Below are 26,957 nucleotides of genomic sequence, written 5' to 3'. Positions count from 1 at the left end.
TGGCCAGGACTGTACCAGGCTGGAGTCAAGAGCCTGGGACTTCTTCAAATGTGGGTGCATGAGCTTAAGAACTTGGGTCATCCTCTGTTGCTGTTCCAGCACATTAGCAGGGAGCTGGATCAGAAGTGGAGAAGCTGGGACTTGAACTGGCCCCCATACGGGTGCGAGCCCTGCAGGTGGTGGCTCCACCCCCCCACAGCACATTTTCTTCTTTGTTGATGAATTCCCTTTTGACTTTCATTTTTATAAAATGTCAAATTGATGCACCCCTGGGAAACAAGCAGGCAGTACTACTATACACTTCGCAGTCTCTGTGTGAATGACAGAAGTTCCATGACCAATCAGTGTCTTTGAAGGAAGTGACATGATTGGTCATTGATCATGATGTGTGTCCCTTGTTTACATAATAATCTGTGGCCTGCAGTGCTAGCAGGAAAGTTCGCATTTCATAAAACTATGGTTAACATTCTGTGGAACTGGTCTCAACCATTTTGTGATGGGGGAGGAGCTAAACCATTGTGACTGAAATTCACGCTTATTAGAAGCAGTGGAAAGTCAAGTCTTTCTGTGCTGAAAGCCACCATTTCTCCTCAATGATAAATGATAGGAAGCTATTCTGAAAAAATATTATAGAAACGAAGTGCATTTTTTTTCTGGTAAACTAGGCTTTCTTTCTCTCTTTTCTTTTCTTTTGAAAATTTATCCACCTATTTGAAAGAGTTACAGAAAAGCAGAGAGAGAGAACAAGAGAGAGAGAGAGAGTGAAAGTCTTCCATCTGCTGGGTCTCTCCCCAGATGAACGCAATGGCCGGAGCTGTGCCAATCCAAAGCCAGGAGCCAAGTGCATCTTCCTGGTCTCCCATGTGGGTGCAGGGGCCCAAGGACTTGGGCCATCTTCTCCTGCTTTCCTAGGCCACAGCAGTGGAGCAGCCGGGACTCGATCCAGCACCCATAGGAGATGCCAGCACTGCAGGTGAGGACTCCACTAAATGCATTTTTTTAAGCAGAAAATGGCATGGAAGAAGTTAAAGTCTTGGTGGAGGAAGGGATTGCAGATTCTTTAGTGAGCTGATAGAGCTGTCTTATCTGACATGAGGGATGCTGGGAAGAACAACATGGAGGCGGCCTGAACCACCTAGAGTCTGGTCTGGGGCCTCTGTTGTATCCAGTTAGCAATGGCGGGAAGAGCTTGGACTTTCTTCTGTAAAGTTACCAATCTGGGATGAACATCCAGCAAGTCAGATTTCAAGGCCAAAAGTGTAGTACTGCAAATATCCCAGTAGAAATCTGCCCAAGTTACCTAGTTTAAAGGAGATTAAAAAAACGATTTTTAATAGGAAAAGCATAACTTTATCACCATTTCAAAATTAAATTTCTTTAACAGGTCATTTCTTCTCAATTCCCAATGTTTGTTATTACACAAGTAGAAAATGTGTATGATAGAAATTTGAAAAGTACAAGTAACACCATGCTCCGCAAACCCAAAGCTTACTATTAACAGCTTAGTGTATAAGGTATTTTTAATTACAGATGCATTCCTAGCATGAAATCTTATGGTCCGTACTCTTGTAACCTGGTCCAGTCTCCACCTCTCTGTGTAATGCATTTTATATATATTTCACTCGTGGAATTTTCTTCTTATTCATTCAAGAGACAGAGCTCCGATCCACTATTCCACTCCCCCAAATACCCCACCCCCCACCCCAGCCACGGGGCCAAGGCCAGGAGAAGAAAGCTCAGTCCAGGTCTCCTATGTGGGTGGCAGGAAGTCTACTAGTTGAGCCATCAGCTGCGGCCTCCCAGAGTCTGCATTAGCAGGAAGTTGGGAATTGGGAGGCAGAGCTGGGAGTGAAACCCAGGTGCTCCAGTGTGGAAAGTGGGCCTCTTCACGGCCAGGCCAAATGCCAGCCTCTTTTTCTTTTTGCATGCATTTTAGTAAAAGCCCATTGCTGGAGTTTCATGAGTTTACTTTCTAAACATCAGTCAGCCAAGAGAGACTGTCAGTCAGCGAGTTCGGAGTTCGGCCAACAAGTATTGATGGAATTCCTACTGTGCGCCATGCAGGAGCCTGCGTGCTGAGGACTGGATAGAGAGCAAGGTGGGACGCGAGGCCTTCTCTGCCAAGGCTTTTAGTTCGGAAAGAGGAAGTCAAGCATATGTGCCAAGTGACAGTGGACTAGCAGGTGGTCAGGGAAGCCCTTTAACAGGTGACACGGGAGCCAAGCATGGAACAATCAGAAAGCTCCAGACACGCCACAGTCTATGGACAAGCAGGCCAGAGAGGGAAGAACAAGTGCAAAGGCCCAGAGGTGGGAGTGTACCTTGCAAGCGCTCCGAGAGGGGACCAAGAGATCATCGACAAAGCATTTTCATGATGGGAAACCAACAAGCAAAGAGTGAGGCCTTAGAAATGTTTGAATCAGTAAGGTAGAAAAAAGGAACAGTATTGGAAGGGCTGTGAGAGAAACCCATGGGGAGAAGTGAAGGGCTGTGTGACAAGGCTGAAGGCTGAAAAGAGAGATGTGGAAGATTCCTTCTGCTTCGCCACGCCCTGGACAGGGCAGACAGAGACAGAGAGTGCAGGTAAGAGCCCTCTGTGTGCGGCCCCCTGGGAGGCAGGGACACCTGCTGCCTTCCTCTGCACCCAGGTCAGATTTCACTGTGCTGCTTCAGCAAGTCTTCTCTCAGGAGGCCCTTGGCATCTGGCTGTCCCACCTTTTTTGTGTGATACTAGCAATTATAGGTGGCTAGTACCTAGGCCCCTTCATTCTTCAGGGGCTGGACAATTATAATAATTTATTTCTATCTTTTCTTCCTGTTTATTAACTGGAATACTTTTATGAAAAGAAACTTTGGCCCAAAAGTTTTTGTTACCTTGAGGTACAATTTGCATAGGAAAGGCAGGATAATTGCCTCAAACCTTCCACCTTTTAAAAAGAGTTTTTATTGTTTGCTTGTTTTGAAAGGCAGAGTTACCCGTACAATGAAAACTTTCATATGCTGGTTCATTCCCCAGATGGACGGGGTCAGGCTGAAGCCAGGAGTAGCACACTCCATCTGGGTGTCCCACATAGGTGGCAGGGACCCAAGTCCTTGAGCCCCATCAGTTGCCTCGCCGGGTGCACAGTAACAGGTAGCGGGATTGAAAGTGCACAGCAGTTTGACTTGAACTAGGAACTCTGATATGGGATGCAAGTATCTCAAGCAGCAGCCTAACCTTCTGCACAACACTCCCGCCTTTTTGTTTTTAACAGAATAATAATGTGGCTCCATGGCGTGCTGTAAAAGTAAGCAATGGAGCTGTGTTCTGTGATTGTGTGTGTGTGCGTGTCTGTCTGTCTGTGTGTGTGTGTGTGTGTGTAAGCCTGATGGTGGTTGTGATAACCTCTGCTCCTCATTCATTCAACCCATCGTGGTCAACATTCTCATGGAGACTTGAATTGTCCCATCTTTGCCCAAAGGAAAGTTAGCAAAACTGGACTACTGAGTCCTTTTGATACAACTCCAGTTCGGGCAATGTGTTTTACTTCTGGTATGACAAGGTATTCCCAGCCGATCTTTTATATTTCCAGGGTTCCATTGAGAACAAGCCATTTCTACAAGAAGCCCGTGCTCCTCTCCGTATTTCAGTGTGGTTTCTGGAGGTGCTCAGGGCTATGGGGTTGGTCACCTTTTCAAGAGAAGAGCCAGCAAATGCTTCTGTTTTCCTTACCTAGGATAAAGTACATCATGAGTATAGACTATTCCCTCTGCTCAAATTGAGGAGTAGGATTGTTTACTTAACCTTACTAATCCTATGTCTCTATCTCCTTTCTCCTGCACTAAAGATTCTAGTTTTCAATGCCATCTATATAAGCCATTTAAAAAAAATTTACTTGCTTATTTATTTGAAAGGCAGAGTGACAGAGACACACAGAGAGATTTTCCCTCTACTGGTTTACTGCCCAAACGCTCTCAATGGCTGGGGCAGGTCCAGGCCAAAGCAGGGAGCCTGGAACTCTATCCAGGTCTCCTTCATGGTGTCAGAGGCCCAAGCTGGTGGGCCATCCTCTGTGGCCTTCCCAGATGTATTAGCAGGGGGCAAAATTGGAAGTGGGGCAGCTGGGACTCGGACTGGCACCCATATGGGATGCCCATGTCACAGGTGGTGGCTAAATTCTCTGTGCCCCAACGCTGACCCCCATAATTTCTTTTTCTATACTCCAATAGAGACATAATGACACCTGAAAAAGAATTTCAACAGTGCCTAGTACCACCAAAAGTACGGTTACTGAAAATGATGTTATGCCTTTTATTTTTTGTTATGAGAGTCTGTCTTGAGATATAAAGTCAAATTAATTTTACATGACATTTTACAAATTATATTTTTGAAATAATTCGTTCTTTCCTTCCTTCCTTCATTGTTTGAAAGGCAGAGTTATAGAGAAAGAGAGAAAGAAAGAGATCTTCCATCCTCTGGTTCATTCCCCAAACTGCCGCAACAGCTGTGTCTGGGCCAGGCTGAGGCAGGGAGCCAAGAATTCCATCTTGGGCCCCCAAATGGGTGGCAGAGGTCAAGTACTTGGGCATCCTGTGCTGCCTTCCCAGGCGCATTAGCAGGAAGCAGGATTGGAAGCAGAACAGCAAGGCCTCAAACTAGTGCTCCTGTATGGGCTGCCAGCACTGGTGTGCCACAACCATGTATTGTTTTCCCTTTTATAATAACTTTTTGGTTTATCCTTTTATTTAAACACGTGTCTGTATATTTGCTCATACTTTGCAACATGTACAATACTCACAGAGTTGCCAATGAACCATTCTTTTTCTCCTAAATAGGTGTCCAAATCTTGCAGAAGATGAGGTGCTTCGTGTGTGAGCAGCTCATTAAACATCTGATTCTAGGAAAGAGAGACAATGTCACTGTGATTTCTCCGCCTTTAATCTTCCACAAGAGTTTAGAAAGGAAGAAATATGTTGCTGCATGTTTTTTCAAATTTTCAACATTGGCAGATTGATCTGATTCTCTGTAGATCTTAGTCATCCCTTAATTACTATGGACTAAAAAATAAATACTTTTGTGGTTCCAATTTTACAGTTTGTGTAGAATGAGCAAATGTTTCATCCATGAAACTTAAGGAATAATTTTTAATCTTAATATTTGAATAATGAAAAATGAGTAATGAAAAATTATTTCATTGTACCTATTGATCCCTAGACTTGCCCCTTTTCTGAACCTAGCTACCTTAAAGTTAAATAATATAATTGAAGGTAAGGAAATGCATTTTCTTTTGTTCAGCTGGACTCCTCCAGTTTGGAAGTTCTTTGTTTCCTCATTGCACTTTGATGGATAGCTGTTATACTCTCAGGCCTTTCTGGATTTTTCTTGTTTGGCCTGCCATTGTATGAGATTTGCCTGCCTTGAATATTTCTTTTAAAGATTTATTTATTTATTTGAAAGGCAGAGATACACAGAGAGAGGGGAGAGAGATACATCTTCCAACTGCTGGTTCACTCCCTAAATGGCTGCAACAGCCAGGATTGGGTTAGGGCAAGGTCAGGAGCCAGGAGCTTCCTCCAGGCTCCGGTGTGGGTGCAGGGGCCCAAGGACTTGAGCCATCCTTCACTGCCTTCACAGGTGCATTAGCAGGGAGCTGGATTGGAGGTGGGGCAGCCAGAACTCGAACTGGCGCCCTATGAGAAGCCGGCACTGCAGGACGGGGCTTTAACCCACTGGGCCTCAGCGCCGGCTCCCAGGATAGCTTTCTAAGGTAAGACGGCACCCCTGAGTGCGCTTTCTGGCTCGCCTTGTGATCCTCTTCCACACTCATTCCACCATCCCTCAGCCCATCAGATACCAGACCACAGGGATGCCCAATCTTGGACTGTGAACCTCCAAAGTCATGAACACAGTTATAAAGAACCTATAATAAAATCCAAGCTTTATTAAACTAAGTCATATGGTAGGTAACTACCTAGCTTACTGGTTAGCTGATTTACTTCCTATTATGAGTATCACTAAACTACATTGCTATACGACAGTTATATTTGCAAAGTAAGTTGGCAAAAACATCAATACATATTTACATACATTTGCCCACTTTTGAAACTAAGGCTTAGGAAGCTTGTTATTATCACAGCTTTATAATCCTCCCCCTGTTCTGTGTCACCTTTGTGCAGGAAGTGTTCTACCATTGAACTACGTTCATAGTTTTAAAGAAAATGTGTGAATCCTTTTGCTGCTTCCACAGAATCTGTGAGCTGAGGGATAGTGGCCCCAAACCATGTGACACTTCTCACTGTTCAGTTTAGCTCAGGTCATGGCCAAGTTGGCTGTCTTAGAATGGCTAGAGAGGAACTGGATGTGGCTGGTAGACAGTGTTTCAAACCGTCAGTGTGTGCACCTGTTCTAATTTGCATTTCCACAGCTTCAAGTGTTCGTGTGTATAAGCAGTACCAAATTAAAATCTTATAATCTGTGCTACAGACTTCTCCTTTAGTCCAGTCTCTCTACAGTCTGATGATTTATCTCAGTCTAATCAAATGCCAATTAGTAAACAGCATAGCAATTATTAAAACTCATTTTAAAGAACATTAATCTAAGAGTATAAAGAAAACAGTGGGCCCATCATTGTGGTGTAGCAGGTTAAGCTGCTGCCCCAGACATTGGCATGCCATATCACAGTGCCAGTATAAGTCCCAGCTGCTCAGCTCCCAATCCAGCTCCCTGCTCATGCACTTGGGAAAGCAGCAGAGGATGGAACTTGGGACCCCACTGTTCACTTGGGAGACCCGGATGGAGTTCCTGGCTCCTGGTTGGCTGTTGCAGCCATTTTGGAAGTGAACCAGCAGATGGAAGATATCTTTTCTTTCTGTCACTCTGCTTTTCAAACATATAAAATAAACCTTTTAAAAATATATTAAATATAGGGGCCGGCGCTGTGGTATAGTGGGTAAAGCCACCACCTGCAGTGCCGGCATCCCATATAGTCGCTGGTTCAAGACCCAGCTGCTCCACTTCCAATCCAGCTCTCTGCTATGGCTTGGGAAAGCAGTAGAAGATGGCCCAAGTTGTTGGTCCCTGCACCCATGTTGGAGACCTGGAGGAAGCTCCTGGCTCCTGGCTTTGGATCGATTCAGCTCTGGCTGTTGCGGCCAACTGGGGAGTGAATCAGCAGATGAAAGACCTCTCTCTTTGTCTCTCTCTCTGTCTCTTTGTCTCTCTCTCTCTCTCTCTCTCTCTCTCCCTGCCTCTCTTTCTCTAACTATGACTTTCAAACAAATAAATTTTTACAATAAATGTTAAAAATATAATATTTGACTATGCATCTTTCCCCTGATGTATATTTTAATATACTTTTTTAGAAAATGTTTTTTAATATTTTATCATCTCTTTGCATTTATAACAATTCACTTCAGCAATCACAGATTCCTTTTCTTCCAATGCCACAAACCATGTTACAAATTAAAGCTGGTACTGATGCTTATCAAAATATAAAAGACAATTGATGTTTTACGTAAAACCACTTTTTATGTTAACTTGTTTCTAAAAACCTCTTTCTCTTTTTTTTGGCCTAAAAATTTTGTTATAAATATTTACAGCATTCTTTTCTGTTAGATGAACATTCTTAGAAACCAAAAAAATGGAATTTTATGGACAGACCACATAAAACATGAGACAGTGTCAGCGGCTCCTAGCTGTACTATTTTTTTCTTAAATACAGTACTGAAAATGCCCATCAGACCTTGCCATCCTAAACATTCTGTTCACATGTAAACTCCCTTTTTCTCCAAGTAGCCTATTTAACAATAGGAAACAGAAAGGAAAGGCCACTCTGCCTTGGGTCTTCTTTCAGAAAGGAGGTCGAGGAAGTGCTTTGCAGGGAGGAGTTACAACCAGAAGAGCCAGTCTTTGGTCAGAGCAATGAGGTGACATTTTGATGCAAAACTTTTGCATGGTCAGCAATCTTTATAATTTAATATACTTTAATGATAAATCATAGATAGCCATTTATCATACCTGGTAGACTCAGAAATCCCCTGCCTTCTCTTCCAAAGAGTTAGGAAGCAGGTGTTTTTTTCACTCTGAGATGTCACTGCTATCGTGTTCTAGCAAATGGCTTTTAGGGATATAGGGAGGTTTGTATATTTATCCAAATCCACACTACTGAAAGTATTTAGTGTTGGGACTGTGCCATCAGGATTCCCCTCAATCCTGCTCATCCTCAATCCCTGATCTGCTCTTCAAACGAGGAAACTGAACACACACACATCAAATAGCCAAAGTAGCACAAATGGCAAGTTCAAGGATTGTTATGGAGACCAATGTCCAGAGACGTATTTGCCACTGATTTTTAGAATTGGAAATAGAAGTTTGCAGTAACAAATGCTGAAACACCTATAATTCTTGTGCAATCTTCATAAAGCTCATACAGTAGCAATATTTTCACTATCCATCTTAACTGTGTCAATAATTGCCTTTGAGTTTTTTTACCTGACCACAAGGTGGCAGCAGTGCAACTCACCACAGAGAGACTAAGGGATGAAACACACACTGAGCACTATTTATTGTATACTTCTGGCCACAACTTGTTAATTAAATAGTCTGTGGCCATCAACACCGTTTCTGTGACATGTTCTCTCTTCACATGCTTTATTATTCATGAACTTGTATATCGAATGTCCTGTGAAATGGGTTTTTGAGGTAGGTGGTGTGTAACAGCATCATTTTTCTAATAGAAAGGAAGATTGTTACTCTCATCATATGTTCAAAGAACAGTTTCCTGTAGGCAATGGCCTCTGTTGTAGTGCAAGCCTTGGCCACAGAGGGGTAGACAATAGAGAAAAGGAGAAGAACAAGTTGAGAAGCTGATAACCCGTCCCTCAGTGGAGTCACTGGCCCATGGAAGAGAAAGCTGTAAACACTTTCTGAAATTGCGGAGCATGTATCTACTTGTCTCTGCATTTATACGGATATGTAAAAGAGATGCCACGCTTAACAGATATAAAGAAAGTCAATTAGCCCTGAGCTGTAGGATAACATTGCATGTGTTATAATACCCGGTGTTTATGGACCACGTTCTTCCTGGCCATTGGCACATCTGCTACCACTCAATTCTCCCAACCCTCTTCAAAGCAGATCTGTTACATCCCTATTTTACAAAGAGTTGGAGCTATAAATAGGAGCTCAGTGACCGCAAAGAAGGGCATCAAGATTCAAGGCTGGAATTCGGATTCCAGTGCCCAGGGTGTATTTATATCCAAAAGTCTCGTTATAGTCCCATGCTCCAAGCTGAACTCTTCTTCAAGACTTTGTCCTGCTTAGGGGCAGTAAGTGTGTGTGTGCCCCTCACACCGAGTCAGTAAGGGTAAATACATTTATTTCCAAATTATTTCTACTCAGATCAGAAGGTCCAAGTTAAATAAACAGTATTTAGAATAAATGTGCTTAAGTAAATCGATAAACTGCCATTTGCTGTTCTGTGCTGCGGCTTTTGGCTGCAGGCCTTGGCTTTAGCTTGCCCATGCATATTCACGCACAGCTGCTTTGGGGGGCACTGAGCACCAGACCCAGAGGCTAAGCACACGGGTCTGAGCCCGAGTGACTGGGATTTCCCTTCCTTAGGCACCACTTACTGGCTCAACGACTTGCATCGCAATGTCTTCACTGGAACATAAGGAGAGCATCCGTTTCATCCTAAGGGGATGCTCTGGAAATTAGCTGCTCATGTAAGCAGTTGGTACATAGGTACATAGTCTGTGGATTCCAGAGCTGGGCCGTCTGCATTTGCTCACTGTTCTGTCAGTTGCGTGAGTCTGGGTGACTCTGTCACCACGCTCTCCGTTTCTTCATCTGGATCGTCAGTGGGACGATAAACAGCCCTCCTCCCAGGGAGACCAGAGATGGCGGCCTGCGGTCATCCATGTAACCGTGGCTCACGGGGAGTGACAAACAGAGCTCTCCAATCGCCCTTTCAACGCATGCTTGCTGCCTTCCATGTGAAAGGTACTAGGAGGGTCGGGCGTGGCGTATCAACAGAACAACACCGACAGGATTTCTGCCCACTGACACAGCCGAGTAGGGAGTAGGGCACAGGGAGTAGGGCAACAGACAGGGAGAATAGACATTGTGATGAGAGCCCTAAAGCCAGCAAGATGGAATCAAGATGGCTCATTTAGAGTCCTGGCTAAAGAGGATGGATTTAACCACATACATAATAGTGCTTTTATCCCAAAACCACAGTAATGCATTAAAAAACTAAAATAAAAAACCCAGAACCCACATGGAGGTGGAAAGGAGAAGAGAGAAATGTAAGAAAAATCGGAAGCTTTAGAGCAGATGGCCGAGTGGCACCCAGCATGGAAAGTGGAGAAGCAAGCCAGTCCACCACATGAAACCCTCAGACAGCCCGGCCGGGGTGGGGGTGGGGGTGCAGGGCGCACCTAGAACCGGGGTTAAAAGATGCGGGAGGGGACATAACGGGAGTTGGTGGAGAACTATGAGAGAAGCCGCTTGCGCACGAGGTTTTTCCTTCATTTCACCCTGCAGCCGCCCCTCGGGATTCTCAGCAGACTTGATGGGGAAGCATTTGTAGATGGTCTCCGGCCCGGAGATGTCACCCGCGCTGTGTTAAATAGAGGAGCATTAAGTGAACACTTGCCCGCTGAAGGCTCAGTTCGGAGGCTCCCAGCCCTCGTGTTCGCACTTGTCTCTGGAACACTGGCAGCCAGGCCTTTACCTCTGGGCTACAGCCTGGAAGTCTTCTCTAGAAATCATGGTGCAAGATCCCTGACGACCTTGGGAAGCCTCCCGAAAATGGCCTCCAGATACTCGAAATCCACAAACCCCATTTACACGCTGAGAGTTTTGAGTAAACTTTTTAACTTCCTTGTTTTTTATCATGCATTCTAAAGAATGGTCCTACTTCAGAGGAAAGACAGACACCAAGAAGGGCACAAAAGCAAGTTCTCAGACATATCCTAGGCAGGGAGATGATGTTATGTCCATTAAATACAAATAAAACGATACTTTACAGAAGGAACCGCACCATAACAGAGTCCTTATCAATCTAAGAACACAATATCAGGCATTTAAAATTTAAGATGAAAGTTGAGAAAGTTAGAGAATTCTTTCTGAAAGTAACATTAAAGGAAAATGAGAGATAACCAATATATGAATAACAGAAATTTTAATGTAATGAAACAAAGCAAATAAAGGTGGAAGATATCATAAGTGGAATAATTCAGACATTTCCTTGAATTCCTGGATCCAAGTCTGAGCTTGATTAAGCCTGGTAAGGAGACAGCATAAGGGAGGGAAAGCAAATCCTGCAGCTCACTGTACAGCTTTAGAACTCTAGGGACGAGTGTTCTAGCTGTAGAGGGGGAAAAGATATCACATACAAAATGTCAGGAATTGCATTAGTTTAGGTTTTGTAACAGCTAGATAACCATAGATGACATCTCCCAAACACTACTGAAATATTATTTTCAACATAGAAATCCATACCCAAACTAAAAAGCAAATAGCAAAAGGAAATAAAGACATTAAAGCCCCAAACTTTTGTTTCCTATGATCAGTCAGCTATGGGAGGATCGCTCCACACAAACAGGATAGAGTACGGGAGAACAAGCCCAGGAAGTGGTAAAAGAGACATCCAGAGTGGTTATAAGGAAGCAGGAGAGCAACAGGGCACCCCCTGTGGAGGACAATGAAACCAACGCTGTGAGTCACAGGATAAACACACTCCACCTGTCCTCACCTCACCTCACCTCCTGACCACTTTTAGGATACTAGAGGATGTGCGCCAGACAAACAATGGAGTAAACAGAGGAGGGCACCATTCAGGAAACAGGGCTCCAGCTCAGGAGAAAGGCACTACTGGGACGGCAGCACAGGGAGATCCAGGGAAGACAGCTGTGCAGAAAACCTAGAGAGCTCCATAAAGGAAAAACAGAGCAAACCAGATCACTCCAAGGAAGCAGTGAAAATAATAGAGAATCTGAGGTCAGTGACCTTGTGGAAAATCATGGACATTGGACAGTGTGAGAAGTTTCAGCAATAAAAAGAATTAAGCAAACTATAAAAGGAAATAGTATTAAAATATAATACAATTCTGTGTAATATTTGCATATGACTAATAATAATGTAGTCACTAAATATTGACTTAACTGAAAAAAAAAATTTTTTTTGACAAGCAGAGTGGATAATGAGAGAGACAGAGAGAAAGGTCTTCCATTTTGCCGTTGGTTCACCCTCCAATGGCCGCTGTGGCCGGCACATCTCGCTGATCCGAAGCCAGGAGCCAGGTGCTTCTCCTGGTCTCCCATGCGGGTGCAGGGCCCAAGGACTTGGGCCATCCTCTTCTGCCTTCTCAGGCCATAGCAGAAAGCTGGCCTGGAAGAGGGGCAACCAGGATAAAATCCGGCGCCCCAACTGGGACTAGAACCCGGTGTGCTGGCGCCACAAGGCAGAGGATTAGCCTGTTAAGCCACGGCGCCGGCTGAAAAATTTTTAATATTATCCTATTTGGAGCTTGGAAAAGGGAAGCAGAAATGACTGTAAATGGTGATTTTTTTTTTTAAAGAATTATGTATTTATTTGAAAGGTACAGTTACAGACAGATTGGAAGAGAGAAACAGAGAGAGCTCTTCCATCTTCTGGCTCACTCCCCAAATGGCTGCAATGGCTAGGGATAGGCCAGGCTGAAACCAAGAGCCTGGAACTCTATACAAGTCTAAGTACTTGAGTCATCTGCTGCTGCTTTCCCAGGCACCTTAGTAGGGAGTTGGATTGAAAGTGGAGCACCTTAAACTTGTGCTCATATGAGAGACCTGTGTTTCAGGCCACAGCTTAACCACCACGCCAGCCCCAAGAAGTGAATTCTTATTGCCATTGTACAAACTCCATAGAAACTGTCTAAATTTGGTGAATCAAAGAAAGCCATATTTACATATCATATAGAAATATAGAAATATGGAGAGTGCAAATCCTAAAGAGACATCTAAAAGGATGAAAAAGGTTGCATCCAGTGAGGGGTTAATGTGAGAAGCAGAGAAATGCTATACTTTGCTTTAAACTTTTAATATAATTTGATGTTTTAAAACTACGCATGCATATGACTTAACACGAGAAAGAAGTTTTTAACAGCACTGAACACAATTTCTGGCAAGAGGTATATGATTAATAATAGTAATATCCAGTGACCACATTACTTTTCTATCTTGATTTTTCTCTGCCCAAGGAAAACGTGACATGAAATCATCCAGCGTGTCCACAATAGCATCAACTTGACATTGTTCCATTTCCGTTTTTCCGGCCAAATCTGTGGAATACAACGATGCACTTTATGATCATGAATATGCTTAATTTAATTTCCTACATTCAGAGTTTGTTTATAGTAGTCAAAATGTTTCTATGCTTGAAAAATCAAAGAAAAATGCAATAGTATCCAGGGAAGACTAGCTTCCATCTTTACTCCCATTCAGTCTCATTGACTCCTTTATCTACTTACATTATTACCAACCACTTTTATTATTTCTTCTGATCTTCCCTTTTTAGTGAAAATGCAAGCAAATCAGAATATATATGTATATATATGTATATTCCACTAGCTATGCCTTATTGTCACAAATACCCTAAAGATCTGTCCTTACAGTACCTAAATGTCATCCTGTTCTTTCTTTTCAGCTATACCAGGTTTCTTTAGAAAAAAGTGCCACCATTCATTTACTTAACCTCAACTTTTTAGGTATCTTTCCGATCTTTTGGTAATTCAATCAATATTGCAATAATTTACAGATATAATATACTGTGTAAAAAGAATAGCTTTTTTGCAATTTTTACTGAGAATTTGTTTTCAGCTTAGAGACTAACAGTTTAAAATAATAGAGGTTCTTGTTTCTGTCTTTTGTTAATCATTATTTTTGCTCATAAATCATTGGTCTTTCTAAATATTTTCTCACTGGTTTCAATTTATTTATTTATTTTTTAAGATTTACTTATTTGTTTGAAAGACGGAGCTACAGAGAGGCAGAGGCAGAGAAAGAGAGACAAGTCTCCCAACCGCTGGTTCACTCCTCAATGGCCACAACAGCCAGAGCTGGGCCTATCCAAAGCCAGGAGCCGGGAGCTTCCTCCGGGTCTCCCACAAGGCTGCAGGGGCCCAAGGACTTGGGCCATTTTCTCCTGCTTTCCCAGGCCATAGCAGAGAGCTGGATTGGAAGTGGAGCAGCCGGGACTCAAACCAGCATGCATATGGGATGCTACACTGCTGGTGGCAGCTTTACTCACTACGCCACAGTGCCAGCCCCTATTTATTTTCATTTTATTTGAACGGCACAGAGAGGCAGACATCTTCCATCCACTGGCTCACTCCCCAAATTCCTGTAACAACCAGGGCTGGCCAGATTGAAGCCAGGAGTCCAGAATTCCATCTAGGTCTCCCGCAATAATGGCAGAGACCCAAATACTGGAGCCTATCACCCACTGCTTTCCATAGTGCATTAGCAGGAAACGAGTTGCCAGGACCCACACCAGGCACCCCCATATGGCACGTGTCTCTCAAGTGGGCTTCAGCCACTGTGCCAAACTCCTGCCCCTCACTGTTGTCAATTTCAAATAATTCAGTGCAAAAGCATTCTAAAATAAATTGCTTTTGTACAACTGTATAAATTTTCTAAAAATCAAGAACTGTATACAGATAGTGGGTAAACTGTATGTAAATTATACCTCAAAAAAAGCAGTTAATGAAAACAAATGCTTTAGTATTTCAGAATCTATCATAGATTTTTTTTTAAATGATTTATTTAGTTATTTGAAAGGCAGAGTTCCAGAAAGGCAGGGGCGGAGGCAGAGACAGACAGGGAGGTCTTCTACCCACTGGTTCATTCTCCAAATGGCTGCAATGGCTGGAGCTGCGCCGATCTGAAGCCAGGAGCAGGAGTTCCTTTTGGGTCTCTCACACGGGTGCAGGGGCCCAAGCACTTGGGCCATATTCTGCTGCTTTCCTAAGCTACAGCAGAGAGCTAGATCGGATCTGGAGTACCCAGGACTTGATTTGGCGCCTATACAGGATGCTAGCACTGCAGGCGGCAGCTTTACCCACTATGCCACCATGCCGACCCTATCATAGGTTCTTGTCACTCATTTTCCTCCCTGCTTTGACTTCCACATGAAACTTCAGCTATCAATTTTTTAAAAAAAAGATTTTTTTTTTTTTTAATTTTAAAGTCAGATTTACACACAGAGATAAGGAGAGGCAGAGAGAGAGGAGTCTTCCAACTGCTGGTTCACTCCCCAGTTGGCCACAATGGTCAGAGCTGTACCAATCCAAAGCCAGGAACCTGGAGTGGGTACAGAGGCCCAAGGACCTGGGCCATCTTCTACTGCTTTCCCAGGCCATAGCAGAGAGCTGGATCGGAAGTGGAGCAGCCAGGTCTCGAACCGGCGCCCATAGTGGATGGCGGCACTTCAGGCCAGGGTGTTAACCCACTGTGCCACAGCGCTGGCCCCAGAAAGCAAATTCTTGAGCCCTATTCTAGGCTCCCTGAATTTAAATTTCTGGAATGGAGATTGAGCAATGTGTGTTTTAATGAGCCCGCTGATCCTGATGCATGTGAAGTTCAGAAAAAGACTGCTTAGGCCCAGTCTTGCACTTGAAATTCCAGGCATACTTTAAAGGGCTCAATTCAAATGTCATTTTCACTTCAAAGCCTAGTTCTTGTGGTCTGAAATAATCTCCATCTGTTCTTTATTTCCAAAAAACTATGTTGAAATGTGTTAGTTTAAGCACAAACTTTTATATACATTACTTTGATAAGCAGAAGCTTAGTATTTATGGCCCATTTTATTTGTGGGGCAACCATGTGCTTATGACTTAAATAATGGTGGTGGTGGTGATGAGTTGGGTATGAGAAATGCTGACTCTGCAGATGGATAAGAGAGAAGAAGAAGGAGAAGGAGAAGGAGAAGAAGAGGAAGGGGCCGGTGCCGTGGCTCAATAGGCTAATCCTCCACCTTGCGGCACCGGCACACCGGGTTCTAGTCCCGGTCAGGGTGCGGGATTCTGTCCCGGTTGCCCCTCTTCCAGGCCAGCTCTCTGCTGTGGCCAGGGAGTGCAGTGGAGGATGGCCCAAGTGCTTGGGCCCTGCACCCCATGGGAGACCAGGAGAAGCACCTGGCTCCTGCCATCGGATCAGCGCGGTGTGCCAGCCGCAGTGTGCCGGCCACGGCGGCCATTTGAGGGTGAACCAACGGCAATAAGGAAGACCTTTCTCTCTGTCTCTCTCTCACTGTCCATTCTGCCTGTCTAAAAAAAAAAAAGGCTTTAAAAGAAATCTGCAGTAGTGTTTTACTCAAAAATACTGCGAGAGGAATAAGAGGAAAGAGAGAAATTGGCAATGGAGCACCAGCACAGACAAGACCAATGGACACTTCCCTTTATTTTTCATCAATGCCATGGGTACAGATGCTACCACAGCAACCCAGGAGCCCACTACCCACGTAAAGATGCACCGGATTCTGGGTATTCCCCCTTGCCCCTAGCATGATTCGGATGAAGGACATCATCGAGCACTGGATTTTAATAATCTAAGGAATTTTATCTTCCTATGCCACGTGTATCTCCTTCTCATTAATTTTCTCTGATAACTTACATTCTGCTAACAAAAGTTTGGCATGAGCAGACCTATCCAATGGGTTTTGATGATTCTAAGATGGGCTTGGATGGCGAGGAAGCATGAGAGGGCAAGGGACAAGATGAAATTAACCTGTCAGGTTGTCTGGGGAACTCATGGAATGTTACACTGATACAGATGGTACATCTACACTTCTCTAGCATTTAATTGCACTCCTGCTTGCACGATAACATTCCATAATACAATTAGTAAATATTCAATATATATATATATATATGCTTTCAGTTATCAAAACTCTTAAACACAACAAACATATTACCTGTGTTTTTGACCAGGTATCTTGCTATTGCCAAGCTCTGGTGAAGGACAACCCCATCCACTTCCAAAATGGGAATTTTGCCAAACAGGACACCTTAAAATAAAATGATAAACAATCAACTTCCTGGTAAAACCAAGAGCTATCATACTCTCATTTTTAATGAAAATTGTGGGGGAAAAAAGCATGTTTTAAAGTCATAAAATTCTTCAATATTTATCTGTAAAGAGACATTTGACAGCATCTAGCACAATCTTTGCATTTCATATTTAGAAAAGCTGTTAGAAGACCTGCGGTAAAGTTGATGACAGAACTCATTCAAAAACCCAGGTCTGAGGTCAGGGAGGCGTTTGGCACAGAAGTTAAGACGCTGCTTGGCATGGCTGTGTCCCATTTGGAGTCCCTGGGTTTGAGTCGCAGATCTACTTACGACTCCAGGTGCCTGCTAATGCGCACTCTGGGAGGTAGCTGGGGATAAATTCAGTACCTAGGTTCCTTCTACCTACATGGCAAGCCTGGGCTGAGCTCCAGACTCCTGGCCCAGGCCTGGCTGTTGTGGTTATTTGGAGAATGAATTAGCAGATGGAAGACTTTTCTCAGTCTGTCCCTGTCTCTGTCCCTCTTTTTCCCTCTCTCTTTCTCCCTTTCAAATAAAATGAAAATAAAATTTAAAGATAATAACACCCAGATTTACAGTGATACTATATACGATTATCTCAAACATTTACTACTAAACTTTTTTTTTAATTTATTTATTTGAAAGGCAGAGTTACAGAGAGAGAAGGAGAGACAGAGACACAGAGAGATATCTTCCATCTGTTTGTTCACTCCCCAAATGACCGCAACGACCAGGGCTTGGCCAGGTTGAAGCCAAGAGCTTCTTCCAGGTTTTCCACATGAGTACAGGGGCCCAAACACTTGGGCCATCCTCCACTGCTTTCCCAGACCATTAGCAGGGAGCTGGATGGGAAGTGGAGCAGCCAGGACTTGAACTGGCACCCATATGGGATACTGGCACTGCAGGCCAGGGCTTTACCCACTGGGCCACAGTGCCAACCCACTACTAAACTTCTTCTTCTTCTTCTTCTTTTTTTTTTTATCAAAAAAACTCTTGTTTTAAAAGCTTATTAATTTTTGTGGCCTCAATCACAATAACTGTTATTTTAAAACCATAGTCTTAGGATTATAAAGTCTTTGATTCACATATGAGTTATAGTAAGGGATTTAGCTAAAGTCTTGGTTGGACGTAAAGCAGTAAATTTCTAAGTCACTATAACACCATCATTTCAATGACCATGTTCTATTTCATCACGTGTATTTATGCCAATTTTCCCACCCAGTGCCTTAGTTTTGCAAAAATAATTTGCAATTATTTTGGAAAGACAGAAAAGAATAAGGTGCCACTTACGATGCCATGACTCACACACAACCACTGGAATCCACGTTGTGCCTCTCCTTCCAGCTGTTATAAGCGTACTGAGTACAGGGTGAACTACAATTCGCATTAGGCACAAAATCATCTTACAGTATTTACCTAGTGAGGGTGCCAAGTACTGTTCCAAGTGCCTGAGGTAATGCAAGGCACAAGAGAATCACAAATAAAACTGACTTGAGTCGGGTGATTTCTTTGAAGCAACATCAATTTGAACAAGAGGGAACTAACACATGTAACTAACACTGCGAGGTGGGGAGGCCTTCCCTCTTGCCAGGCATTGTGCTACATACTTACTATGCCCATTTCATCTCCCAGTGCTTACAAGAACCCTAGCAAGAATGTGTGAGCTGTTATCTCACTTCATAAATGAAGTTGAGAGAGCTCATGTAAATCTCCCAGGCCACACACCTTGTAGGCGTGGGGTTCACACCGAGAGCTGGTGGAACACTTGCTCAGTTGTTTTCATAATTCTGAGAGCCAGGTTTTGAGAAAGATGTTCAAAATCTGAGCAAGCCCGGAGAATGGTATCCAAGTTAGAGAGAGATCTGAAAAACACATTCTATGAGGATTGGTTGAAGAGCCTTTGCCCTCTTCCCCTGGAGGGAGAGAAAACACTCAGGTGAACTTAACAGCCATCTTCAAATGTGGCAGAGCTATCAAATGGGAGAAAACTGTGACTTACTCCAACTAGCTATGAATGCAGGATGAGAGCCAAAAAGTAACAGGATAAAGGGCAGATGGTAGCTCAAGATAAAGAATAATTTCATTGGCACCACAACTCTGGACAGTGGGGTGTGCACTCTTGTGTTAACGTAAGTTTTCAGTCACTGGGTGTGTTTAAGTCAATTTGGGGATAACTGCTAACAACTGGAACATTGGGTTGCCTCTAACAAGAAGAAAGATAAGGGGTCAGCGCCAAGGCGCAGTTGGTTAATCCTCCACCTGCGGCACCAGCATCCCATATGGTTGCTGGTTCTAGTCCTGGTTGCTCCTCTTCTGATCCAGCTCTCTGCTATGGCCTGGGATAGCAGTACAAGATGGCCCAGGTCCTTGGGCCCCTGCATCTGCATGGGAGACCTGGAAGAAGCTCCTGGCTCCTGGCTTTGGATCAGCGCAGCTCCGGCCGTTGCGGCCATTTGGGGAGTGAACCAGCGGATGGAAGACCTTTCTCTCTGTCTCTCCCTCTCACTGTCTATAACTCTACCTCTCAATTAAATAAATAAATCTTAAAAAAAAAAAGAAATTTAAGTAGACAAATACTAAGTCCTTCATTTTTGGTTCCAGAAAGGAATAGTTCCAGTGGGTCATCAGTAAACAGGAGCTCCTGTCAAAAAGCTTTAAGGAGGGCTGGCACTGTTGCTTAACCCATGAAGTCGCTGCTTGCAGCAACAGGATCTGACATGAGCAGCAGTTTGAGTCCTGGCTGCTCCACTTCCAATCCAGCTCCTTGTTAATGTGCCTGGGAAAGCACCACAAGATGATCCAAGTGCTTGGGCCCCTGCATCCACATGGGGGACCTGGAAGAAGCTCCCGGCTCCTGGCTTCAGATAGGCGCAGCTCTGGCTGTTATGGCCATCTGGGGAGTGAACCAGTGGATGGAAGACCTCTCTCTCTCTCTTTGCTCTGCCTCTCTGTAACTCTGCCTTTCTTTTTTTTCCTTTTTTCTTTTTTTTTTTTGACAGGCAGAGTGGACAGTAGAGGGAGACAGAGAGAAAGGTCTTCCTTTTTGCCGTTGGTTCACCCTCCAATGGCTGCCGCGGTAGGCGCGCTGCGGCCGGCGCACCGCACTGTTCCAATGGCAGGAGCCAGGTGCTTCTCCTGGTCTCCCATGGGGTGCAGGGCCCAAGGACTTGGGCCATCCTCCACTGCACTCCCTGGCCACAGCAGAGAGCTGGCCAGGAAGAGGGGCAACCGGGACAGGATCAGTGCCCCGACCGGGACTAGAACCCGGTGGGCCGGTGCCGCGAGGCGGAGGATTAGCCTACTGAGCCGCGGCGCCGGCCGTAACTCTGCCTTTCAAATAAATAAATAATTTTTTTTTTTTTTAAAAAAAGCTCTAAGGAATTGAGTGACATTGAATATAAGGCCTTCATGTGATATGGCTGCCAATGTAACTACTCTGATCTTGGTAAAACGCCTTAGGATAATGTCTGTGACAAGGTGATGGTGCCATGGCGTCCTCACTGTTCCTGTGCTCGGAACATTGTGTTTCCTCATTGGCACCACACACTGCTCAGCAGATGCTGTGTAACAGGAGCTTGTTCAGAGGACACCTACTTGAGTGGCAGGGAAATGCAACCCAGCGGCTAAAATTGGAATACTCAGGGGGGAGAGGAGAGTTGTCCCTTATGCCTGGGTGTATTGCAGAGCTCGGATGGGCCATGGGAAACAGTATCTAAATCAACCAGTAGAGTCAGGGATGGAAGGTTGAGCTGAAATCCACCATGATGATCAGAGAAACAAGAAAGATTCACAGTTCTTATCTAAGCAGACCTACATACGCGCAAGTTAACCGGGGCCTGAATTCTGAACCTTTCTCTTCACTCAAAGCACTTTTATTCAACTGACTGCTCCTCAATGCTCTTTCTTCCCTCCAGTGTCTTCAACCAAGCTTCTTCAATTCTAAGAGTACTTCTTAAAGCGTTTTTGAAAAACGGAATTGAAAGATAAGCTGGATTTTGGTGCAAACATGTTTTGAAGTCCATGGGTAGTTTTTTCGTAACACACATTTTCTGTGAATTTTTTGAAGGCCTCTGGTATTCAGATGTAAAAAGAAAGAATAATCTGTTCTCCATGAACCAAAATGGCAAGTTGGAGACCAATGTATAAAAGCCATAAGGAGACACATTTCACTTTTGTATAAGGAAGAGTCATTAAAAAGTTTGCCTCTCTTCTATTGTATGTTCTCTCTTCCTAGAATCTCATTGGGAAGGTGACCTCCTAAACTGATGGAGCCTCAATTTCACTGATCTTCCTTTTTTCTATTTTCCATTTGCTTGTCCTATTGTGTTTGCTGGAAGATTTCCTGATTTTTGTCATTCTATTGAAAAATTTTTTTAAATTTATTTATTTTTTTATTTATTTTTATTTGACAGGTAGAGTAATAAACAGTGAGAGAGAGAGAAAGGTCTTCCTTCCATTGGTTCACTCCCCAAATGGCCGCCACAGCCGGTGCTGCACCAATCTGAAGCCAGGAGCCAGGTGCTTCTTCCTGGTCTCCCATGTGGTTGCAGGGGCCCAAACACTTGGCCATCCTCCACTGGCCTCCCGGGCCACAGCAGAGAGCTGGACTGGAAGAGGAGCAACCGGAATTAGAACCCAGTGCCCATATGGGATGCCGGCACCACAGGCAGAGGATTAACCAAGTGAGCCACGGCGCCAGCTCTCTATTGAAAAATTGATTGGTTTTGTTTGTATCACATTCACATTCTCAATTTTTCATTTTAATTTTTAATAAGTCTATTTATTTTTAACTTTTTTTCTAATTGAAAGGTGAAGTTATGGAGAGAGGAGAAAGAGAGAGAGAGAGAGAGAGAGAGAGAGAGAGAGAGAGAGAGAGATCTTCCATCTACTGGTTCTCTACTGCTTTCCCAGGTATATTAGCAGGGAGTTAGGTGTGGATTGAAAGTGGATCAGCTGGGACTGGAACTGGTGTCCATATGCATGGGAGGTGGCAGCTTAACCCACAGTGCCACAGCACAGGCCCCCACATTCTCAATGTTCAAGAACTTTTTGTCTTGGAGCATTTCTTTTTATAGTATCCAGTTCTTGTAATGGACATCATATAATAATTTTGAAGGGTTTTTTTCTCTCTAAATCATCCTGTTTCTATCAGAGTTGCTTTTTTTTTTCCTTCTGCTTCATTCATGCCTACTTTTATATTAGAGACTTTTCTCAAATATCTGTTGATATTCTGCCTTGCCATTCCTGCTATAAAGGACAAAGAAATAAAAGTGATTGGAAGCTTGGGGTGCATGGGAGGCCCTTGCCAACAGATTTGGCTGGGCTGCTTCATTGACAGACTTACATAATATATTCAATATCCATTAGATTATTCCCTTGGGCTGATCAGTTGTCCCAGAGAGCATTCCTCCAATTTCTGTCTGAGAGATATCAGCCTGGTTGCAGCATGCTAATTGTAGAGTAGATTAAAGGGACTTAGGGGGGCCGCCACTGTGGCGCAGTGGGTTAAAGCCCTGGTCTGAAGTGCCAGCATCCCCTATGGGCGCCCATTCTGGTCCTGGCTGCTCCTCTTCCGATCCAGCTCTCTGCTGTGCCTTGGGATAGCAGTGGAGGATGGTACAAGTCCTTGGGCCCCTGCACCCACATGGGAGACCCAGAAGAAGCTCCTGGTTCTAGGCTTCAGACCTGCACAGCTCCGGCCGTTGCGGCCATCTGGGGAGTGAACCATCGGATGGAAGACCTCTCTCTCTCTCTCTCTCTTTCTCTGTGTCTCTCTCCTCTCTCTGTGTAACTCTTTCAAATAAAATAAATAAAAAAAATTTTTTTAAAAGGAACTTTGGGTCTCACAGTTTGGTTTCTACACTTCCTTTGAATATTTATTATCGTATTGTGTCTTCAGACATGCCTGTTGTCCCAGAATCCTCTGGTGCATTCTATCCTGAGAGTAATGTCCACATTTCTCCCAGGGAGGGGGAAGGATCTGGTGGTCCTACTGCTTTCTCACATTCTTCCCCAATCCTCTATTAGCTCAGCTTTTAAAGCTGTCTGCTGCTGCTGCTCCCTGAGCCTTTTTCAGGAACTCAGAGTGATTCTGCTTGCCTTCTCCTCCTCCAGGCTTCTTTTTGGGCTTTACAAACCTACTGTCACCTTAGCATTCTTTGACTGTCTTTCTAGCTTCCAGATTTTTCTGCTCTCCTATTCAAGTTGATGTTTTTGTCCTTATGGTATTTTGTCTTTTTTTCCAAAATATTTTCATATTATTAAAGGAGAGAGAAAATGTAAAAAAAAAAAAAATCTGATCAGTTTGGCAGGTTTTGCCAGAAAGAACTTTTTAGTAGAATTATTCAGTGATGGAAAGGGTTGACTAGAGATTGAGTTAATTCCAGATTGTAGCAAAGGGGATATTGTAGAGGGTTTCAAACACCAGAGAGCACTGCTAAACTGGATGGGAGATAAGAACAAATAAAACTTGTAATAGAAACTGCATCTCTGTACCTATTTTAACCTTTCTTCTCAAAGTAATAAAACCCTGGAGTTTTAGCTGGACAAGGTGTTATTCACAATAAAGTCAACATTTCCCTGCTTCCCTCACAGTAACGTGTCACCAATGTGTGACTAAGTTCTTATATGCCAAGGGAATGTAATGGAAGTTCTATGTAACTATCTGGTCAAGCTGTGAAAAGAAAGGGTATGCCTCCTCCCTTTTTCATACTTCCAAAGAGCCCAAATGTGGAAAGAGAATGAACTATCTTACACTCTGTAAATAAGACAGCCATGGGTGGCAGATAAACAAGAACGAGCCTAATCTTTGACAATCTCATGGAGAAAAATCACTATTTCTATTTGAGTTTTTATGTCTATGAAGTTTCTATATTCTTTAAAACAACGTAGTGGTAGGTCTCTGGCTCATAAATGATTTGAAATTAATATTTTAATTATCATGAATTTTATAAAGATATTAAGAAAATGTGGAAATTACATTTTCTTTTTGTTTGTTTGTTTGTTGACAGGTAGAGTGGATAGTGAGAGAGAGAGACAGAGAGAAAGGTCTTCCTTTTTGCCGTTAGTTCACCCTCCAATGGCCGCTGCGGCCAGCACATCTCGCTGATCCGAAGCCAGGAGCCAGGTGCTTCTCCTGGTCTCCCATGCGGGTGCAGGGCCCAAGCACTTGGGCCATCCTCCACTGCACTCCCGGGCCATAGCAGAGAGCTGGCCTGGAAGAGGGGCAACTGGGATAGAATCTGGCGCCCCAACTGGGACTAGAACCCGGTGTGCCGGTGCCGCAAAGTGGAGGATTAGCCTGTTAAGCCACAGAGCCGGCTGGAAATTACATTTTCAATAACAGAAAAGAGTCAAGACAGACTAGGGGATGAGGCTCTGAAAGAAAATGAAAATTTTAAAAGCTTAAATACAGAATTTGGTGTGTGTACTATCCTTGCACTATGCTATTCATCTTGACCTAATCATTTCATGGATAAAATGAATGTTCACCTATGACACAACTTTTATCTTAAAATCCTATGTACATAGAATGACAATTGCTTTAAGTAGTACTCTGACCACAGAATCAGCCCTTAAGGCATTCTAGTCTGGCTGAAAAGCCCATGAGAGCATTTCAGGCATGGAAAGCCAAGACACTGTGACAAAAAATATTCTACATGAAGGATCTCTGTGAGTGAGATCCCAGTGGAAAGAAGTGGTCATCAAAGAAAAAGATACCTTTCTCTGAAGGGAGGAGGGAACTTCTACTTTGCTTATGACCTTGTCTAAGTACTGATGGAATTTGTGGATTCAAAAGGCTTCCATAGCTAGGCAGCTCATATCAAGAGCCTCGGGAGATCATTGACATCATACATAAGAGTGTTAATTGTTAAATTAACAGCAGGAGTCACTATGCACTAACTTCCCATGCAAGACCTTTGTCCTCAAAGAGTTGTATTATGAGAGTTAACAGTAAAACTTGTTCTCAAAGATTTATTTTGTTTTAGTGTATTAAGTGGAGGATATTCTTGTCTCATAAGTTTTAGTTATGCCTAAATGATCAACTCCACTGCTTGTTTTCTTAGGTGCTCCCTTAATTAATTATAAAACTTGTTCTCAAGGACTTACTTTCTTCTAATTTATTAAATGAAGGACATTCTTATATATTATAAGGTATAGTTATGTCTAAGTGCTCCCAAAAGATGTAACATTCTTGGGTGTTTCTTTAAGTTAATTAAATTTCTCAAAAAAAAAAAAAAAGAAGTGAAATTAACTGAGTTGCAATGACTTTGAACAGCCCTTGTCTTGCCTGTTGAGGAACAGTTTTGTTTTGCTTTCTGTGCAAATTTTTGAACTCTTTTCTTAGCGTAGAGTTGGTCATCTGTGTATAAAGTTAATTGAAAATGAATCTTAGTGGAGAATGGGATTAGGAGTGGGGGGAGTGGGAGTGTGGATGAGAGGGTGGGTATGGTGAGAAGAATCACTACATTCCTAAAGTTTTACTTGTGAAATGCATGAAGTTTGTTTTCCTTAAATAAAAGATTTCTTTTGGAAAAATAAAAAAAAATTCTAGTAATAAAAAAACCCACTTACAAATCCTAATATCAGAAAAAACATTTGCAGATTAATGGTAAAGTTTCATGAGAACAGTAAGTAAGATATTCTATCCTACCAGACAGAAACATCTCTGCTTAAAAAGAAGGGGGTGGTCATTATAAAGACAACGTCTTTTACAGAAGGCATGCTTCCAAAAGACACGTGGGGATGTATTGTTAAAATACCAATTGTCACTTATCATTATTGTTGGCATTTTCTCATGCAAAAAAATGGGGGAGAGAACTAAACTGATGCAGGTTTGAATCAGCTCGACCTGTTAGGGATGGAAACTGGAAAAATTACTCAGAGTCTGCGCACTTCAGTAAGCGCAGCTATAAAATATACAACGGTGCATCTCATGTCTGATTCAGTTCTTCTGGCAAGGCTCTCTGTTTATTTTTATAGTTGCTGTCTGTGAGGCTTGTGTTTTCATCACTAATAGAAAATCTGCTGAGTCATAGTGTACCGATTTAGCTTGCCTGAATGATGGCTTCACAATTTAAAGCCACATGAGATGAAAACATCTTTATTTGTTCATTTTCTTGACGAAGGACTAAAGATTCTCAAAGTATGTTTTCCCTACGTTTTCATTCGTGCTACTTACTTGATTTGATTTCAGGCCAGTCAGCTTGCTCTATTCTGCGGTCTTCATACTTTATGTTCAAATAAGCAAATATGTACCGGATGATTTCTGCTCTCCCCCTCATATTAAAATAAGTGAGTTTGTAGTTGGGCATGGTGAGATTCTGGAAGGAGAGGAGAGGAGGGATTACTTTAATGGTCCACAAGGGATGTCTCGATAATTTTCTTCAGGGACATTTCTGAAAGCTTCACAGCATCTTTTGAGATAGTCAGAGATGGGAGACCATTTCAAAACCGAGGTCATAAATGACCATCTAATATGTGGAAACTTGGAGCCAGCATTGTGTTGCAGACAGTTAAGCTACCCTCTGCTCACGATGCCAGTACTGGCTATCACAGTGCAGGGTCAAGCCTCAGCTGCTCCACTTCCAATCCAGGTCCCAGCTAAAACACCTGGAACGTGGCCAAAGTCCTCCTTGGGCCCCTGCCACCTATGTGGGAGACCTGCATGGAATTCCGGGCTTCAGGTTTCAGCCAGGCCTTGCCAAGTCCTTGTGGCTATCTGGGGAGTGAACCAGCGGATGGAAGATCTTTCTCTCTCTCTCTCTTTCTCTCTCTCTCACACTCACACACACACACACACACACACCACCTGGGGATTTCTGTTGGGATAGGACAATGACAAGCTTCTTCCTTCATCTCTCTGTAAAGGAAAAGGCAAGCTTTCCTTCTATTTCAGAGAGAGAGGTT

At 43.4% G+C, this 26,957-nt stretch overlaps 1 protein-coding gene across 1 annotated transcript; it reads right to left on the bottom strand.

Moving 5' to 3' along the window:
- Window positions 1–1,135: 1,135 nt before the first annotated feature.
- Window positions 1,136–26,362, bottom strand: HPGDS (hematopoietic prostaglandin D synthase). Its single transcript, XM_062199153.1, has 5 exons — window positions 26,230–26,362; window positions 16,934–17,026; window positions 13,192–13,301; window positions 4,779–4,877; window positions 1,136–1,300 (listed from the first exon to the last, which is right to left on the bottom strand). Exons 1-5 carry the CDS (start codon window positions 26,360–26,362, stop codon window positions 1,136–1,138), a joined length of 600 nt encoding a protein of 199 aa, XP_062055137.1.
- Between the last annotated feature and the right edge of the window lie 595 nt (window positions 26,363–26,957).

The sequence above is a fragment of the Lepus europaeus genome, chromosome 8 (genome assembly GCF_033115175.1).
Source record: "Lepus europaeus isolate LE1 chromosome 8, mLepTim1.pri, whole genome shotgun sequence".
Taxonomy (NCBI): Eukaryota; Metazoa; Chordata; class Mammalia; order Lagomorpha; family Leporidae; genus Lepus; species Lepus europaeus.
The sequence above is the reverse complement of the archived record's forward strand: the minus strand, read 5'-3'. Positions and strand labels throughout refer to the sequence as shown.